The sequence below is a fragment of the Podarcis bocagei genome (assembly GCF_964188305.1).
Source record: "Podarcis bocagei genome assembly, chromosome: 1".
NCBI lineage: Eukaryota > Metazoa > Chordata > Lepidosauria > Squamata > Lacertidae > Podarcis > Podarcis bocagei.
The window spans coordinates 15,340,227-15,359,798 of NC_138125.1; the positions used below are offsets into that span (position 1 = coordinate 15,340,227).

A 19,572-nucleotide genomic window follows, 5' to 3' on the forward strand; every position below is an offset into this window, starting at 1 on the left:
AAAGCATTACCAAGATCTGCAATAACAGCAGTTGGAGCATAGAATTGGTCTCTCAATCCCAAATTAAAACTTCTCATGGTTCAGCATATGCCGAACTCTTTATCCTCAACACAATCTTCTCTTTAGCTTTTCAAGAAGCCTTCCTCAATCATGGGTCATCCAAGCTTGGGAAGGGCTGTTTTAGAGAGACTCTCTGAAAAGGTAGCTTGCAATCGTCTTTCTGCAGCAAGAGTTCCCAAATAATGAGAAGGCCGCTCACCATGGTCACTGTACCGTCGCTGCTTCTGGCTGGAAGATATACTTCTCTGCACTTTGTGATGGGGAGATTGTCCAGTACTGTTGTTGAGATCACTACTTGGCCTGACTTTTGCAAGCGAAAGGTTGCTGCTGGAACTTGAGTCGCTGGCATCCAACTGAACAGAAGCAGACAGGGGAAAAGTTTGCATTATTAGTTCTGTGGCCCCAAACATAACAAAGGGAGCTTGAAATCCAACACTCCTTGTGTCTACAGGGCAAAGTACAACCAAGTTACCTGCTTTGAGGATTTGAATGGGAAGATGAATGAGCTGAGGAAATTAGTCAACACATGAGAGGGAAAAGCTAAAGGCATGAGCAAACAGATTCTTTTAAAACTTCTCGTAACAGGAGGCAACTGACCATTCCCTGCCCATGAAGCATAGGGGGCAGCATCATAGCAGCACTGATGAGAACTGTGTGCATCTCAGGTGCCTCAGGCTAACCTCCTAGCACCTCCCATTAAAGAATTTCAAGAGCATGGATAGGAAATTCCTTCCCTGGACACCCTGGAGAGATGCTGCACTTAGGGGTTGACAGCAGTGGGGCATTCAGAAGAAAGCAGCTCTCTATAGACCTAGTCAACCTGACATTCTTCAGAGTTTGCTAACTCACCAAGAGAAACAAAATAAAAAGGTTTAAAAAATAGGGTTGGTTTTCAGAACTTGGGGACCATGTTTTCACTGTACTGAAGAACAAGGCAAAGTATGTGGCAGTGCTTTAGCCTGAAAGCCTTTTGGCTAAGATCAAGTGTGATGTACTGCATTTTTCTCTAACTGGCTGAAACTTAATCAATAAAAGGATGCTTCTAAAGAACCATCTGTCAGAGTGCTTTGTCTTGCAGTCAAGTCACCACTAACAAAATATTGCAAGTCATGCACACTACTCACTTAAATGATGTGTAACTTTCAACTGGCCATAACAGGATGAACGCCAATAAGGAGCATGTGTCATTTATTGCCATCACTTATTCACAGGTCTACAAGTCACGTTAACTAAAATATTACTATAGTGGTTACCCTGTGGCAACAACTCTCTTCAAACCTAAGAATGCAAGAGCAGTAAGTTGAAGTAAATACAATTTGAGAAAGCATGTAAAGCACCTCACTGGAGTTATGCTAAAACATGGGGCAGAAATATTTTAAATATATTCACTGCCTCTGATCTAAGTTGACAATGCAGCTTGCTGAATCTGGACCCAGTCACTCCAGGCCCAAGACTGTACGTATTATCGGAAGTCTGAACATTTCCTTCCACAGACACTGCAATTATCTTCAGTTTGCCAGCAACATGCTTGATGGGAGTTCCATAAATTCGGAGGACCCACACTTATGGTGCAAGTCTAAGAGTTGCCCTAACCTTGCCAAACCTAGAGGCGAGAAGTTCTTGTTCAACTAGGTTCTAGGTCAGTCTTAAAATAGAACGGAAGCATTAAGAATGGTCCTGGGTCAAAAATAGAAGAATGGGAAAATATTAAGCACCTGGCAGCTTGATGAGAGAGGTAAGATGACTGCAAGAGTCAATAATAAGCTACCTCATGTATATCAAGATGCTTGAAGAACCAAACCAGGTTTCTTCTTTACATCTAGGTCTGTGGGCAAATGTGGACATAATAATAAACCATGGTTTACTATGATGGGAGTGGGCCACAATAAACCTCAGATGCTTGCTCCTCTCATCCTCCAGTGCAGCTGCAAGGAGATTAGAAGCTTCTACTTCTAACTTCCTCCTTGCATCTGTGATGAACGAAGAAAGGGGAAGGTGAGGCTCAATGCTTGCTATCAACTCATTCCCAACATGATAGAGCATTGGTTATCATAAGTACAAGCCAGTTCTCAGCCATGGTTTGAGTATTTTACTCACCTCTGATGATTTTCTCCCCAGTAGCAAGTATGTAGCAGTGATTTCATCATATTTCATTTTACTAAGAGATTCTTGTATTTCTTCTTGAGAATATCCCATTCCAACCATAATGTCTAGAATAAATTGAAAGTTTTCTTAAATGTTTTACTAGCTTGAGTAGTCATACAAAATTACTACTTAATAATGGAACAAATTTAACACCTTGCTATGGGAGACGTCGTTAACCAAGATCTAAATTTGAGCATTTAAGCAAGCAATAAGGTGTTGAGCCACAATCCACACCGTTTGTCATTATTAAGTATGTATGCTGGTGATCTTCCATCTTCTGCTTACCTATTCTCTTCTGGTCCGAGATGTCTAGCTCTGGTTCAACAAAAGGCTTAAGTTCATCGTCCTCATGCCCTGCATTGATCCATCTGTCCTTCATAATTTGCTGAAAAGATAGGTTTTGAATGAGTATTACCAGTAACAGAGATCTGTAGTCAAGGCCAAAGCTTAAGATTTTTGAGCTGCTTAAGTGAAGGCAAATAAACTACCTTGTATAAAAAAGACACCTACCTTTTACACCCCTTATTTACTCTGCCTCTACCAAAGGGGGGGTTTGTTTGTTAAAACCCCTCTAATTTCTCTCATATTATGGTTGTGCTGACTGAGTATGGTGATGCTCGATGCTGTTCAGGATAACTGTGTTGGACAGCTGGTAGAGAGGTTAATTCTGACTACTTCACGGGTAGGAGCTGGTGGCTGGAGAGAGCTTGATTGTGGATGAGTGTTTGGGTGAAAAGTGTGAGGTTTTATTGGGGTTGGTGGAGTCCTGGATTAAGTTTGGTTTTAGCCTCACAGTGTTAGGTTGCCAGTGGCCTAGTGTGGTTTCTTGTATATGTACTTGAGAGATTGTTAGGACTGGTACCCGTGAAGTCTGTGTGCTGTGCCTGGGTAACAGTGTGCATGTGCAGGTTGACTGAGGAACAGGTGTGCTAGCAGATGTGGAATTCATGTGGATATTGAGTGGAATCCCGTGTTACAGACTTTGATGTTTCATATACTGCATTTTGTTTTTATTGGGTTTGTACTCAAATGTAGTGCTACAGTGATCAATGCAAAGATTTCACCTTGTGCAACGGAAGGTTCTCCGCTCCCTCTGCACATGCCTAAATCTGTTCTGGGGGTTGCTCCACGCCCTCCCCCCTGGAGAAGAGTTGGGAACAACACAGGACGCATGTGTACGGTGGCAGGAGAGGCCACAGAAGTGCTCTTGCATTAGAGCAAGAATTTAGTTTAATACTAAATACAACATTTCACATTTCTTTTTTTCCTTTTTAAAAAATTCTTTTGAAAACTGATGTTTTTTTCTGATGAAGAGCAGTATGCAAAAAGATAATTTATGTTTGTTTGTTTTTTAAAAAGGAATAACTAAGCGAATAACAAGTGCTGTGTAAGTCGTCCTATTTGCTGTCAGCCTGGGCAAAAACAACTCTAGGGGACATATGAGGATGGAGGGGAGTGCTCCACTGGGACCAGGACTAGGAAAAGTGCTCAAAAAAATGAAAATGTAAAAATGTTTAACAAAAGAAGCCATAGATGAGAAAACACACACACTAAAAGGAGTAACATGTTTAAAGCGTTTCTATACCTAATACTGAATATTACTAACTTAATATTAACTATTATTCAGTCAACAGCCCATACTAAACTGTTCTTCATCTTAATAACCCAGCTTTAAAGGATATGGCTTTTATTCAACCACTTGATATGAGGCTTTGTATGGGAGTCACCATGGGTTGACTAGGCCCCCAAAGGGGGCATATAAATACTTTTAATTAATAAAATTTATTTTCTCAAATATAAATATATGTATGTGGGTTAAACCACAGAGCCTAGGGCGTGCTGATCAGAAGGTTGGCGGTTCTAATCCCCGCACAGGGTGAGCTCCTGTTGCTCGGTCCCTGCTCCTGCCAACCTAGCAGTTCAAAAGCACGTCAAAGTGCAAGTAGATAAATCGGTACCGCTCCGGCGGGAAGGTAAACGGCATTTCCGTGCGCTGCTCTGGTTCGCCAGAAGCAGCTTAGGTCATGCTGGCCACATGACCCGGAAGCTGTACGCCGGCTCCCTCGGCCAGTAAAGCGAGATGAGCGCCGCAACCCCAGAGTTGGTCACGACTGGACCTAATGGTCAGGGGTCCCTTTACCTTTATATATAATTTGGGTAACCAAAGGCAGCATCAGAAATCCCAGAATGTGGTTGGTAGCCAAAACGTCAGTTCATAAAGTGTGTACTGACACCGACGTACGTTTCATGATCTGCCAACGTTAGGTAGGTCTAATGAAAGAGAGCTAGTGGGACTTCCATGTTCTGCTTAATGTGAAGAACGCCCTCTAGGTGGAGCACCACACCTCCATAACAATCACAGCAGCCTCGAGCTGCCCCAAGAGAAGAGATCATGAGTCATTACAATATCCTGACTTCTATCCAACTGAAGAGTAGCATGACGTGCTTCTTCAGTACAATACAATGGGATGATGCTATGAACACTTCCATTTAGACCAATGGCAATGTCGAGGTAGCTTTTGTGTGTGGGTTTGAGCAAGTCACTGTCTGGCCACCACAGATGAGGCTTAATGCACTTGGAATGATGCACCATGCTTAATGCACCATTTCCCTGCAATTCCAAAATGTACCATTCTTTCAACTGGGGGAAACCATTAGAGAGGACCAAGAGGAAACAATTCATCTGTAAAAGGCATAACTATCCCTATTATGTCCCTCGCAAACCCCTAATTGTACACTGCTTAGAAATTACTGTATAAAGTGGCGTAGAATTTATTTAAAACAACAACAACAAGGCCAAAATTACCTGGATGCACAAGCAGTTTTAAAATTCAAAATGTGTAAATTCCTTTCAATGAAGCAGGAGGGGAGAAACGATATTATAATGGTGAGGAGGATAATACTACCTCAAGAGTGCCTCTTTTAGTTGGGTTTAGCACCAGGAAACGTTTCAGTAGGTTTTCACAGTCCGTTGACATGTAGAATGGAATCCTGTATTTCCCTCTCAGCACTCTTTCTCTCAGTTCCTTTAATCAAAACACACACCAAATAGGAAATTACAGGTGTGCTATTAAGTATTGCCATAAAAAAATGACAGTCCAGGAACTCCCCATCCTCCTCCCATCCTTTAAGCATAAATTAGGGGCGTACCTTTAGATTCTGCCCATCAAAAGGCAGAGAACCGCTCACAAGAGTGTAAAGAATGACGCCTAAGCTCCAAACATCTACTTCAGGTCCATCATACTTCTTGCCTTGGAAGAGTTCCGGAGCAGCATATGGAGGACTGCCACAAAATGTGTCCAGTTTATTTCCAACTGTAAACTCATTGCTAAAACCAAAATCGGCTATTTTAATGTTCATGTCTGCATCAAGCAACAGATTTTCAGCCTGGAGGGGAACAACAGAGTAAGACGTGAGATTTCCCTCCCTGGAAACGAAGTTTCTTCTAGTCTAAGTCCTTCAAGATCTAATTCATATAGTCGGGCATACTAGCATGTGTCTTAAAGAGTTTGCTGATTTGCTCACTTACATTAAGTACAGCCAGCTTTTCAGAAGAGACCCCCAAAAAATTGTTTGTTTATAACAGATCCTTCCCTTTAGTAAGGAACCCAGTTTATTGTAATATAGTAAGCAGAGCTCTTTTTCTTTTTTTAAGTAGAAAATTGACAGTGAGTTATACAAAATTGTTTTGGACAGTTCAACCTGCTCCAGTTGTGGAAATTGGGTTTACTGTTCATGATGGCAAAGGTGTTTGGCAGTGGGGAGGAAACTAAATGTGTAGGGCAGACAGAAGTGATGGAGGCATTCGGCAGGGAGAGATTAAGTGAAACAGCCAAGGCAACTTTTGAAAAGCAACCTTTGAAAAAGGGAAGGGGAGCCACAATAGGCTACGCTCACATATTTAATCAGTGCAGGTTCTGGTGGATTTGGGGTGCCTTTTAACAATTCTATTCTATTCAATCGGGAATTTGGTTAAATTGGTTGGAAGTAGCGCCTGTCCTCCCTCATTGTGATCAATCTGTGATAATTTTGATTAGTTTTTAGATTTGTATCATTGGGTGTGTTTTATGACTTTTCCTTGCAACCTGTTCTTGGGATTCATTTTAATGAAAAGTGGGTTCAAACTGTTTCAAATATACAAATAAACGGATTTTGTGATACACCAAGAACGGGTGCAAGCCCCAAAGAAGGTGGAGCTGTGAACCAAGGGAAGTAAGCAACTAACATAATCCCATGAAATGGGGGTTCATCTCAGGGCGGTTCACAATATAAAATATAAAATACAAAATTAAAATTAAAAAGACAACCAAATAATCCCCCCTTCCACAACACATTTTAAAAGGGCATTAGAAGTCAATCAGCCAAAGGCCAGGGAGAAGAAGAATGTTTTGGCCTGACACCTAAAGATATGTAATGAAGGTGCCAGGCAAGCTTCCCTGGGGAGAGCATTCCACAAGCAGGGAGCTACTGCAGAAAAGGCCTGTTCTCGTGCTGCCACTCTCCGGACCTCTCATTTAGGAGGCACACAAAGAAGGGACTCAGAGGATGATCTCAGGGTCTGGGTAGGTTCATATGGAGAGAGGCGGTCCTTGCAGTCCTGAGTCATTCTATGTCATTTTAAGTGTGTTTCTGGCAGGAGGGTTATTGATTTGATTTTTGTTTTTATTATGTATTTTGTGTTCTCATTTTGCATTTTTATGTTGTGAACTGCCCTGTGATCTTCAGAAGAAGGGCAGTGTACAAATTTAATAAATAATAATAATAATAATAATCCTCTCTTTCACCATGACCCATGCAAACCTGAAAGTGAGAATTGAGCTAGCAAAATCTGTACTTACAGCAGAGTCTATTTACAACCATAAATCATTTCTACTTCTCAAACTATTACCCTCAGCCTTAATAATATACTAGCCTGCAGTAACTAACATGGTAGGTATTTTACTCTTCACATGCCAACTAGTAGTCAAAATTCATCACAGAAATTCATCCTTTACTTTTCCAGTAAAGAACAAGGAAAATTGGTATTAATCTGGGAACAAAACAGAGTATAAAAATATTTAATAATGTTCAAATACAAAATCTTGTGTTTCTCTTCTTACCTTGAGATCTCTGTGAACAATATGCTTTTGGTGGCAATACTGCACTGCAGATACTATCTGGATAGAAAACAGGCTCAGTTATATAAAGTGACATATATCAGACAAACAGTATTGCAATAATAGGTTTTAGTAGGAGTTGCTAAAATTGGGAAGCAATTATAAAGTCAATATAATGCCCATTATGAGTAACAAAATTACCAAACGCTCCAAGCCTAAGCACACTTAATTGTGGGTAACTCTTACTGAAATCAATAAGAATTATTCAAAAAAGTGCATTTAGGATAAGAGTCAAAGTGACAATTGAAGGCAAGCCTATTACTTACTTAGGCTACTGTTACCCTTCAAGCAGATTGTTATGGTTTCTCTGTATGGTAAACAAGATTAACAGTCAGTCAGACAGTATGCGACAAGTTATAGACATCTTATAAGTGATGCTTATAAAAATCCCTAAGATTTTTCCAGCTCTTACTGTTGACTCAAAACATGGCATGCCCTATTGCTTACCCGCAGCACTCAATTATTGCCCATTTCCATGCATATGCCAAAACTCCGCTATGCAACTTGAAGATATTATAAGAGTGCCGCCAGACACAAACAGAATGAAAGGTAAATTTCACCAAGAAATTTCACCAAATCAGAAGCCTGTTCTCAACATCAGGGTTCAGAACACACATAATGACACAGACAGGCAAGTTAACATCCAGGCAGCCAATCTCACAAGAATCTCAAATCTCTTTAAGAAAAGGTTCATTTCTAACTTAAGAAAAGGTTCATTTCTAACTGTAACAGGTATCTCTTCTACTTCCAACTGTCTGAGTAATAGATCAAAAGTTAAGCTACTTTCCCTCTGCGCTTTCACAGCAGATTGGTTTGCAAGATGAACAGTGAGAATCACAACAGAGAATAGGAGCAGGGGGCGGATGAGAAAGAGGAACAGCAGACTTGCAGTTTGAAACAGGAGGAACTCAAATCAAGGACAAGCTGTTCTGCAGCCAATACTTGCTTTCTTTGAGCAGTTTCCAATTCATGACCCTTTATTCCACTGCAAACTTGTTATAAAAAATAATGGCTTCAGACATAACACCAAACCATGGCTTGGAACTATGTGAATTACCCTCGTTTTCATGTACCTACCTTACACAGTCTGATTAAATTCCTTCCTTCTTGTGCAAACCATAGTCTGTTGTTACATACTAGCCAGCAAACTATGGTTTGTGCTTGCCCTCGAAACCAAGATTGAGACTAAAGCTTAGCACCTCTATCTTAACACCTTTACTTGGAGTTTATCCTTATTGATTTCAATGCAACTTACTTCCCAGGAAGTGTGTGTCACAATAAAATTGTCAAGGGCTTCATTTTCATACACACACTGAATAATGTAGGTGCGACTTCCCTGTAGTGATAGATAATCCAATGTGGCTTCAGCATGAATGTGAAAGTATTTGCTGATTGGGCCAATTTTGCTAGTATTTCCCAACATCAACACTCCTTCCAGGAGGGAGAGCAATCAGTGACTGGGGAAAATGCTAATTAACTTAAAACATTTAAAAGTCTAGTACAGAATAGCCCATACATACCTGTCTAAATTTAGCTCTTGCTTCCTTTTCCTTCATTCTTCCATGTGCAACTAGATAGTCAAATACCTCCCCTGTAATTGAGATATATGAATGGTGAAATCTTTTGAGCATTTAAGTAATAACTAATTTATTTCTGACTGTGACAATTGGATTTTCACGTTCTGGAGAATTCAAAAGCTTGCCATATTTTTGTGACTTTTAGGCTGGCCCTAATGACAACATTACCCAACTGTGAACAACAGAACCTTAATAGCAGCAGCAGTTTATGAGAGGAAACAAAACATACAAGAATTTGGAAAAAAAGAATTTGGTGTGTGCATGAACACATGATATATGCAAATTACAAGATTAACATAGCTGCCAAGTTTTGAAATTTTAATCAAGTAGTCAACAGAGTAGCATGTGTTTTTCCAGGGAAGAAAAATATTATCTTATTAAAATCTTGTTTGACAGGGAGGGCTTCCTTACTGCTTGATGATTTGTAGGAACAAACATATGATAAATATTATTACTTTCAGAAAGAATTTTTAAAAAGCTTTTATCAGTGACACACAACCATCACACATTCTATTTCTAAGGCTTTTAATTAATGAAACCAGTCAGAGGAACCAATTAAAAATACATGCTAAAAGACTACAGTCACAGTACACAGTAAGTGATTCATTCCGAATCAGACAGTCAAGGCAGGAAATTCTCAGACAGTGATATTAGATGTAGCCCCTGACAACTCACCCTGCAGACTTGTCTTTCAGCATCTCTACAGAATGATTTTAGCTCTTTTGCAATAGTGACATGGCATGGGAATTAGATATAACACTACACTGGTTCCATCCACACACCTATAATGCTCATGGAATATATAACTCTGTGCCAGCATTTCAATCTCTTCATGTGATTTAAATGGGTATAATCAAAACAGGGTAAACTGGGGTGGTGGTAGAAATGGGAATTTGGTGTACTTTGGCATACAAACAACTTATAAGACCATTTGTGAATATGAGCCCTTACACAGATTCTATGCTCTACTGTTTACTTACTAAATAAATAATTGTATGCCGCCATTTATCCGAAAATCACAAGCAGTTCACAAACAAAAATCCAAAATGAGATACATAATACATGAATAAATGAGATACATAATAAAACAAAAACAAACTAATAACTCTGACTCCCACACACATTTAAAAGGATACAGAATGTTAATCAGCCCAAAGCCTAGTTGAATAGGCATGTTTCACCTGGTACCATGTTTCTCTCTCTCTCTCTCTCTCTCTCTCTCTCTCTCTCTCTGTGTGTGTGTGTGTGTAAGAGAGAGAGAGAGAGAGAAAGAGAGAGAGAGAGAGGGCACCAGGAGAGTATCCCACAAATATATAGCCACTGCAGAAAAGGCCCGTTCTCATTTTGCCACCCTCCAATCTCTCATGGGGTAGGCACACAAAGAGGAACCCTCCAATGATGATCACAAGATCTGGGTCAGTTCATTTGGGGAGAAGCGGACATTGCGGTATTGTGGTCCTGAACCATTTAAGGCTTTATAGGTCAAAACAGCACTTTGAATTGAGCCCAGAAATTAATTGGCAGCCAGGCCAGTATCGGTGTGATATGCTCAAACCTTTATTATACCATGATAAAGGACAAAAGTGGTAAGGACCTAACAGAAGCAGAAGATATCACGAAGAGGTGGCAAGAATACACAGAGGAATTATACCAGAAAGATATGGATGTCTCATACACCCCAGGCAGTGTGGTTGCTGACCCTGAGCCAGACATCCTGGAGAGTGAAGTCAAATGGGCCTTAAAAGCACTGCTAATAACAAGGCTAGTGGAAGTGATGATATTCCAGCTGAATTATTTAAAATTTTAAAAGATGATGCTGTTTAAGGTGCTACGCTCAACATGCCAGCAAGTTTGGAAAACTCAGCAGTGGCCAGAGGATTGGAGAAGATCAGTCTACATCCCAATCCCAAAGAAGGGCAGTGCCAAATAATGCTCTAACTACACTCATTGCACTCATTTCACACGCTAGCAAGGTTATGCTTAAAATTCTACAAGGCAGGCTTAAGCAGTATGTGGACCGAGAACTCCCTGAAGTGCAAGCTGGATTTCGAAGGGGCAGAGGAACCAGAAACCAAATTGCAAACATGTGCTGGATTATGGAGAAAGCTAGAGAGTTCCAGAAAAACATCTACTTCTGCTTCATTGACTATGCAAAAGCCTTTGACTGTGTTGACCACAGCAAACTATGGCAAGTTCTTAAAGAAATGGGAGTGCCTGATCACTTCATCTGTCTCCCTGCTTATTTAACTTATATGCAGAATTCATCATGAGAAAAGGCTGGGCTGGGTGAATCCCAAACTGGAATTAAGATTGCCGGAAGAAATATCAACAACCTCAGATATGCAGATGACAACCTTGATGGCAGAAAGTGAGGAGGAATTAAAGAACCTTTTAATGAGGGTGAAAGAGGAGAGTGCAAAATATGGTCTGAAGCTCAACATAAAAAAACACTAAGATCATGGCCACTGGTCCCATCACCTCCTGGCAAATAGAAGGGGAAGAAATGGAGGCAATGAGAGATTTTACTTTCTTGGGCTCCATGATCACTGCAGATGGTGACAGCAGTCATGAAATTAAAAGACGCTTGCTTCTTGGGAGAAAAGCAATGACAAACCTAGAAAGCATCTTAAAAAGCAGAGACATCACCTTGCCAACAAAGGTCCGTATAGTTAAAGCTATGGTTTTCCCAGGAGTGATGTATGGAAGTGAGAGCTGGACCAGAAAGAAGGCTGATCGCCGAAGAATTGATGCTTTTGAATTATGGTGTTGGAGGAAACTCTTGAGAGTCCCATGGACTGCAAGATCAAACCTATCCATTCTGAAGGAAATCAGCCCTGAGTGCTCACTGGAAGGACAGATCCTGAAGCTGAGGCTCCAATACTTTGGCCAACTCATGAGAAGAGAAGACTCCCTGGAAAAGACCCTGATGTTGGGAAAGATGGAGGGCACAAGGAGAAGGGGAAGACAGAGGACGAGATGGTTGGACAGTGTTCTCAAAGCTACCAACATGAGTTTGACCAAGCTGCGGGAGGCAGTGGAAGACAGGAGTGCCTGGCGTGCTCTGGTCCATGGGGTCATGAAGAGTCGGACATGACTAAACGACTAAACAACAAGCTCTAACCACCTTGCCCCTGTGAGCAACCTGGCCACCAAATTCTGCACCAGCTGAAGTTTCTGAACCGTCTTCAGAGGCAGCCCTATGTATACTGCATTGCAGTAATCTAACCTAGAGGTTACCAGAGCAGAGACAACAGAGATTAGGCTATCCCTTTCCAGGTAGGGGTGCAACTGGGCCACCAGCGGAAGCTGATGGAAAGCACTCTGCACCACTGAGGCTACCGGACCCGTAAGTGACAGCATAGGATCCTGAAGTACCCCCAAGCTGCGAACCCACTCCTTCAGAGGGAGTGTAACCTGATCGAGAGCAGGCAGCATATGATTATTATTATTAATTTGATATGATAAAAAATAATTGTACCATTTATACTCTGCTTATATCATCACATGATTTTATCATTTACACTCAGTTTTTGCATCATGTATCAAATAACTGTTTGTTCACAAATAATTCAGAACAAAATGTAAAACAACCAACATAGCAAATGTAAAAACAATCTAATTTTAAAAACTGTAATTTCAGCATGACTAAAACAAAACTTAAGCAGAGCATAAAGCACTGAACACCTTTTAAAATAGGTTTTCAAAACCCATCTTAGACACGAGAAGAGAAGGGGCCTGATAGATCTCCACCAGGCAGCAATAATATTCCTCAGTTTTGGCACCATAACAAAGAACACACTCTTTCTCTCTCTTGTCCATCCTTCCTCCTCTAAAGCTGACTTCATGACTTACACAGGTTCCTATAGAGGCCAACCTTGGGATAATTTGTTCCCAGGTCATTAAATACTTTAAAGGTCTGCAACAACACTTAAAGTTGAGTCCAGAAACAAGCACCAATGTAGCTGGTAAAAGATTGGAGGAATACGGTCTGATCTCGTCAGCACATTTTGGACCAAGTGCAGTTTCTCCAATGGTTTTTAAAAGGTCTTTGGATTGCTTCATGCAATAAGATCTCACTACCGGTAGTTCCATCAAACTGAGGGGGCAGAAGTTTGCACACCTATTCACTACACAATTCCTCTCCAGTGCCAAAGGTAAGTCAAAATTGCCTTTAAAAATTACAGAGATGGCATGAATCTGGCCTGGGAAAGGCTAACAGTTCCAGGTTTCCCTAGATGCCAAAAGGCCTGCTTTGATTCAACAGTGAAATGCTGCACAGAAGCTTCACTTGTTTTTTCCTCTCTTTTGGGGGGAGGAGAAAGAGAGAAACTCTATGTCAAGTTTCTTTAACTCACAATCCATTGAGCTAAATACAGCCCATCAGCCATAGCCCACCTCCCATTTTGCTGTGGCAAAAATAGTACAATTGTTAAGCACTTGGAATCATAGAATCATAGAATCATAGAATCATAGAGTTGGAAGAGACCACAAGGGCCATCGAGTCCAACCCCCTGCCAAGCAGGAAACACCAGGAAGGTCACAACATATGGCTGGAGGGCTGTGTTTGGCTCGGTAGGTTACATGTTGTGCAGCAGTGCTCTGCATTTTCTGTTCGCTTAAAACATTTGTATTTTTCACTTGGTTGTTTTAAAGTGCTAGTCTCTACTTTACACTGATACATGCATCCAGGGAATATAAAGGGATCTGGATTTGTTTTCCCTTTCATATTGTTTAATTATGCAACAGTGAAAGAAATGCTGAAAAAATATATATTGACATTAACATGTCTGCAGTTGGTAAAGTTAGCACTATGGTCCATGTAGTTTTGCATATGTAGATTATATTTTTGGAAAATGTATACCTTATGTTAAAAGAAAATTGATACATCTGGCTTCAATGTGGAACACTTTGTGTTGCTTTATTTTATACACCACTCTGAGGGCCTTCCAGATTATAAAACATGAATACAGACACACACACACACACACACACACACACACACACACACACACACACACTGAGAAAAGCAAATCAATAGTACAAGTGTCCACTGAAGGTACAAGGCAACTAACTGGAATTTTTGGAGTCTGACCATATGACTAACTTACTGCTTCAAGATAACAACAAGGGCAGTAAGCTCTTGCTGAAGTCTGCAAATATTTACATGCTCTTACATTTATTATGGGAGAGTATAAGTGGTGGTTTTGAAATGTTATTATTATTTTTTCCAAACATAAACATTATATATAGTTTATCACTTGATTTTTTAAAATCCTATTTGGTTTGAAATAGTTTTGTACTTACCTCCACTTGCATACTCCATGATTAAGTAGAGTGTTTTTTCGGTTTCAATTACCTCGAATAATTTAACTGGAAGAGACAAGAACTGATTTAGAGATTAACATCAGTCTTACCTATATAGACAATATTTGTTACTGGACTTCAGTTTTATTTACCATTTCAAATAGTGACCTTAAACACCATGGGGAGGCAGGGTCAATACATATTTTTAATCTATTTTTCCCTGCCAGGCACATGAACATTACACACTGGTGCCTTATAGACACTCAGGTCAAGTGTCTACCAAATATCCTTTTACTGGAACAGCTAAAGGCTGAATCTGCAAAACATGTCCTCTGCCACAATCTCTCCCCAAGCTGAAGCCCTGAGTCACAACCCAGAGAACTGTTTGCCTAGCGCTGCAATATACAACAAAGCTTTTGATTTCCCCCTTGAGCAACTCAGACCCCAAACCGCATGATAAGCCGCAACAGAAACATAGGGGGATTTTAAAGCAGCATATAGTAAGGAATAAGTATTAAAATAGAAATACCAGAAGCAGCAATGAACATCAACCTAAGGGGAGCTCCCTGGACTGCTGCTGTAAGTATTTGCTATGTATTTGTTGATGCAGGACTAATTTTGCAGTATTGAGACCACTTACAAAATCAATGAAGCAGGTCCTCTAAGTGCTTTCAGGAAGCATCAATTGATTGTGTTTTAGAAAAATTGATTGTGTTTTAGAAAACTGACAAATCACATTTTTCCTAGGCACACATCAAAGACTAATGCAGAAACATCCTGCTTTTTCATATGACTATCTACACTAGACATTAAAGTAATAGTATTTAAGAACTGAAGAATAAAAAAAAACAGCTCTTCAAATGTAACTGGATAAAGGCATAAAATAACCATATCTGATAAATAATTATTTAATAATAGAATCTGAAATAAGCCATTTACATCATCTATGAAACTACCAGACCTGCTCCCAAAGTATTATACTTATAAGGCATGTAATATATTTCTTCACAAGGAAATAGTTTGCTTCGTGTATGATAAGCATAGCTTGGTTGTTCCCAGGACATTGCTTCTGAAAAGTTTACCAGAAAGTGCCCCTTGTTTCAAAGGGCACAACGTTTAGGGAAAGGGCTGCAGCCTGGCAATCACACATCTGTTTTCCATTCAGAAAGTCAGTGCTGGGAGAGATATTCCAGTCTGGAGAGCCACTATCAGTCTGTGTACACAAATACTGGGCTAGATGAACCAATAGTTTGGCTCAGTATAAAGCAGATTCTCATGTTCCTATGGTTGTGATAATCCAGCACTCAATTATGTAATAATGTAATATAAGACAAGAGCTTGTTGTCGCTAATATTTTAAAAATTATTTCCAATTGCCAATCATTTTCTTACAGAACATGAAGAACTATGAAGAAGCTCTCAGCTTCATAATACATGCATACATCATTATTCAATTATTCATGCTAGGGTATGATTTGTGCTTAAATCCTAAGTGGTGGGTATTTATAGATTGAGTTGGATGAAAAGTGCTCATCTAGCTGTTGGAAGAGATTTATGGGAATAAGCTACATTGACTTTCAGTGTTACAGTAGAGTCACTAATCACTTCCAAGTCCTATCTTGACATCTCCCTTTATAAGTTAGCACTGTTATCTCAGGATTGCATTTTTATATATATTAAAAATTCCCATGCTTATCAATCTGAAATTCCCTCTAAAAGGTAAAGGTACCCCTGCCCGTTCGGGCCAGTCTTGCCAGACTCTAGGGTTGTGCGTTCATCTCACTTTATACGCCGGGAGCCAGCGCTGTCCGCAGACACTTCCGGGTCACGTGGCCAGCATGACAAGCTGCATCTGGCGAGCCAGCGCAGCACACGGAACGCCGTTTACCTTCCCGCTGGTAAGCGGTCCCTATTTATCTACTTGCACCTGGAGGTGCTTTCGAACTGCTAGGTTGGCAGGCGCTGGGACCGAACGACGGGAGCTCACCCCGTTGCAGGGATTCGAACCGCCAACCATGCGATCGGCAAGTCCTAGGCGCTGAGGTTTTACCCACAGCGCACCCGCGTCCCTCTACAAACCTGATAATGCAGAAACTGATAGTAAATTACACTTCATATTGTAATTGTCAAACCACTGTGTGGCGACTCAAGAATTAGCTTCAATCTTCTGCATAGCCACGTCACAATATGCACAGCTTAATTACTTCCTGCTTTGATCAACCAGTTTGTCACTGGCAACATTCAGACGTAACACTAAAACATAGTTTAGCATGACATGAACAAGACTAGCCTTCTCCCCCAGTCTCGTGTGTTCCCTATAATACCTCAAGAACTGCAACTCCTCATATGAACCAACCCAGACCAGGCAATCATAGTCTGTGGCTCTTCTTTGTGTGCTTCCTCCATGAGGTTCAGAGGGCCTTTCTGTTGTGGCTCCCCACTTGTTTATTGCTCTGCTCAGGGAGGCTCAGTTGGCACCTTCATTAAATATCTTTAGATGCCAGGTGAAAATATTCCTCTTCCCCTAGATCAGGCATGTCCAACTCCCAAGAGACTGTGATCTACTCCCAGTATAAAAATACTGGAAGTGTTCTACCCATGGGGGGGGGGGGAGCCAAAGTTGTTGTGCTTTTCTTGGAGGGGGGAGTCTAAGTTGTTTACTGTTTTTTGGGGGGGAGCAAAGTTGTAGAGCTTTTTTTAGGGGGGGGAGAGCCACAGATGTTTAGCTTTTTTTAGGGGTGGGACTCGCTCACCTAAAACAACAACGCAGCGGAAACGACTACTTCCGTATCTAAACTCATCAGCAAAAACCAATTAAAGACCACCCATTTGACATGACGGAGGAACAGAGCAAGGGTGGTGGGGGACTGGGACTTTCACTCCATTGTTTTTCTCTTTCTCCGATCGACAGGGATTCCGCGATCAACCGCGATCGTATGGGGATTGACATGTTGATTGCGGTCGACCAGTTGGACATCCCTGTCCTAGACCTTTGGCAAATTAATCTATGGTCTTTTCAACTGTGGGAGGTGGTATTGTTCATTTGTTATTATGGTATGTATTTTTGTGTTTTTATATTGTAAACCGCTCTGTGATCCTCCAATGAAAGGCAGCATAGAAATTGAATTCATCATCATCCACTGGGAAGAGGATGACAGAAGCCTTTATTTTCCATTTCCCTTAAATGCCATTTGATATGCTATCTTGATAATGGTTTGTCACTAACTATAAGAAGTTTAATAAGAAAGGTCCATATCCCTTGTTCTGAAGAAGGAATATTTTGAAACTGAGCAGAATTACTCATAAACCATGACACAAAGAAATCCTGTTCAAGGGAAACCAAATGTAAAAGCATTCAAGCTCCTCTTACTTGCTATGCAAGGGGAGCAACTAGATAGAGAAAGCCTGCAAGAAGGCCAAGCTCATTCACTTTGCGCTAAACTACCGTTTCAATGCAACATCTGAATGCAGCCAATTGTGTCTGAAAGTGGCAAATTATTGCAAACCAAGATGATCTGAAGGCAGCTGTCTATTTTTGTTTTTAATTAGATTTTTAATTAGTTGTCCCCTCACATACATACACGTAAAGTAATAACAGGCATCTTGGAGAAATAGGCTAGCGTTATGTGAAGACACTCAAAAGCATTTAAAAAAACAGAACTCTTTCAAACTATTACAGTATAGTCCTAAAGGATTCCCGAAGTTTAATGTGATCAGTATTGACTGGACTTCAGATTTAATCTAAGAACAGTTATTTCCTGGCAGTTGAGGACTAGCTTTCTCTTTATTTTCTTCTCCCTGATGAATAGGTGTCAAAGCTACAACGCCTACCCAATGTACACAGCAGAATCTAAGCAATGTTAATTGGAAGAGATCTTGGCTACTTCTGAATGCTAGATGCAGGTAGCACAATTAAATCACTATTGCAAAAGATATGTTTGCTTCAATTTTAGATACAGCATGTGAATGTGTCACTGGGTTCTGCATGAACTATAAATGCTACCAAGTTCTGATACTAGTTTTCTATACTGTATATTAAGTCTGAGCTTTGTATCAAGAATATTGAACTGCATAGGAATGGAATTCCCTCAGAAACCACACTTATAAATGACAGTATCAATTACCACTTATTTTTACACTGAGCTTAATTTTAGGTTGACTTGAATTTTCATAGTAAATGTGATAGAGGTATTGGGGATTATGTAGAAGCTGTCAGAGAAACCTGAGTCGACTGGAGATTTAAAGTGCTGAGTCAGGGAATAGCTGAATCTCTTATTTAGGAGACATGGGATTTATTTTATAAGCTTAGAAACATGTTTGAGCAACAGCATGCATCTCTTTAAGCTCTGACTATCACCATTCTCTTCAGGAAAAGCAAAAGGGAACTTCAAAACTGGAATGTATCTTTAAACCAATATACCGCTTAATACTACAAAATTAAGTAAAATATTGTAATTTAATATTCCTCTTTAACATTCTCCAGAACAAGACATCTAGAACATCAACTGGACTGGGTTTGCTGCCCAAAAATGTCCTCTGAGAGGAAGCTGCTAGACTTATTGTACCCAAATATATAGCAATGGATAGGCAATGGATAGGCATTCATATAGGACAGGCTGGCTAGTAACCATGCAAACAACTGTCTCTCTTGCTTGAGTTATCAAGAACCAACTTGTTATTCAGGCTCTCTGCTTGTGGTACACTATATCCTGAGGGTTCATATGATGAATACATTATTTTGCCTAGCAGCAAGGGAGAGGCATTCAATGAAGGCAAGTTTAAGCAACAAGTGATGGGCTTTACTGTTGTACATCAATTTACGACTTCTGTAGAAAGCAACAAGCAAATAAACTAAATAAATACTACACAGATGTTGTTGCGATCAAGTCCATCTTGCCAGCAGGGTTTTTGATTTCCCCCCTCTTTTTAATTGGACCTGAGGAGTTTCTTGCACAACTTTGTGGAAAGGTGGGATTTGCAAAAGCAGTTTGAATGTGGCACAGGGGACAGCCACTGAAATCTTGTATTGTGTACAAAAGCCCCATAGGCTGAAGAGCCATAATGTATTTTTTAAATAATTTTTTAAAAGCCATTAATTTCAGTTGGAGGACACTCAAATATAAATTTAGAGCAACACCTCTTTGATTGACATGTACATGTATGGAATAATAGAAACAGAAGCCTTCACACATTTTATCACATGGGGGAATGTGTAAGTAATACACAAAGCTAGTTAAGTTCACCTAAAGCAAAAACATGAACCCCGTCAAAAATTACTGGGATAATGGAAAACCTTCATATTCTCTCTGACTCTGAGGGATGCATCAAAAG

The 19,572-nt window shown here is 40.3% G+C and overlaps 1 protein-coding gene across 8 annotated transcripts in view; it reads right to left on the reverse strand.

Annotated features, from left to right (window-relative positions):
• MARK3 (microtubule affinity regulating kinase 3) overlaps positions 1-19,572 on the reverse strand; it is a 69,604-nt gene that overhangs the window by 22,923 nt on the left and 27,109 nt on the right. For all 8 annotated transcript variants that reach the window (XM_081192050.1, XM_081192048.1, XM_081192052.1 and 5 more), the window contains 8 exons: positions 14,243-14,308; positions 8,882-8,952; positions 7,305-7,361; positions 5,356-5,592; positions 5,112-5,231; positions 2,491-2,590; positions 2,158-2,270; positions 260-413 (listed from right to left, as the gene is read on the reverse strand). In XM_081192050.1, the coding sequence (XP_081048176.1) occupies positions 260-413; positions 2,158-2,270; positions 2,491-2,590; positions 5,112-5,231; positions 5,356-5,592; positions 7,305-7,361; positions 8,882-8,952; positions 14,243-14,308 (918 nt within the window). The remainder of the gene's footprint in view (positions 1-259; positions 414-2,157; positions 2,271-2,490; positions 2,591-5,111; positions 5,232-5,355; positions 5,593-7,304; positions 7,362-8,881; positions 8,953-14,242; positions 14,309-19,572) is intronic.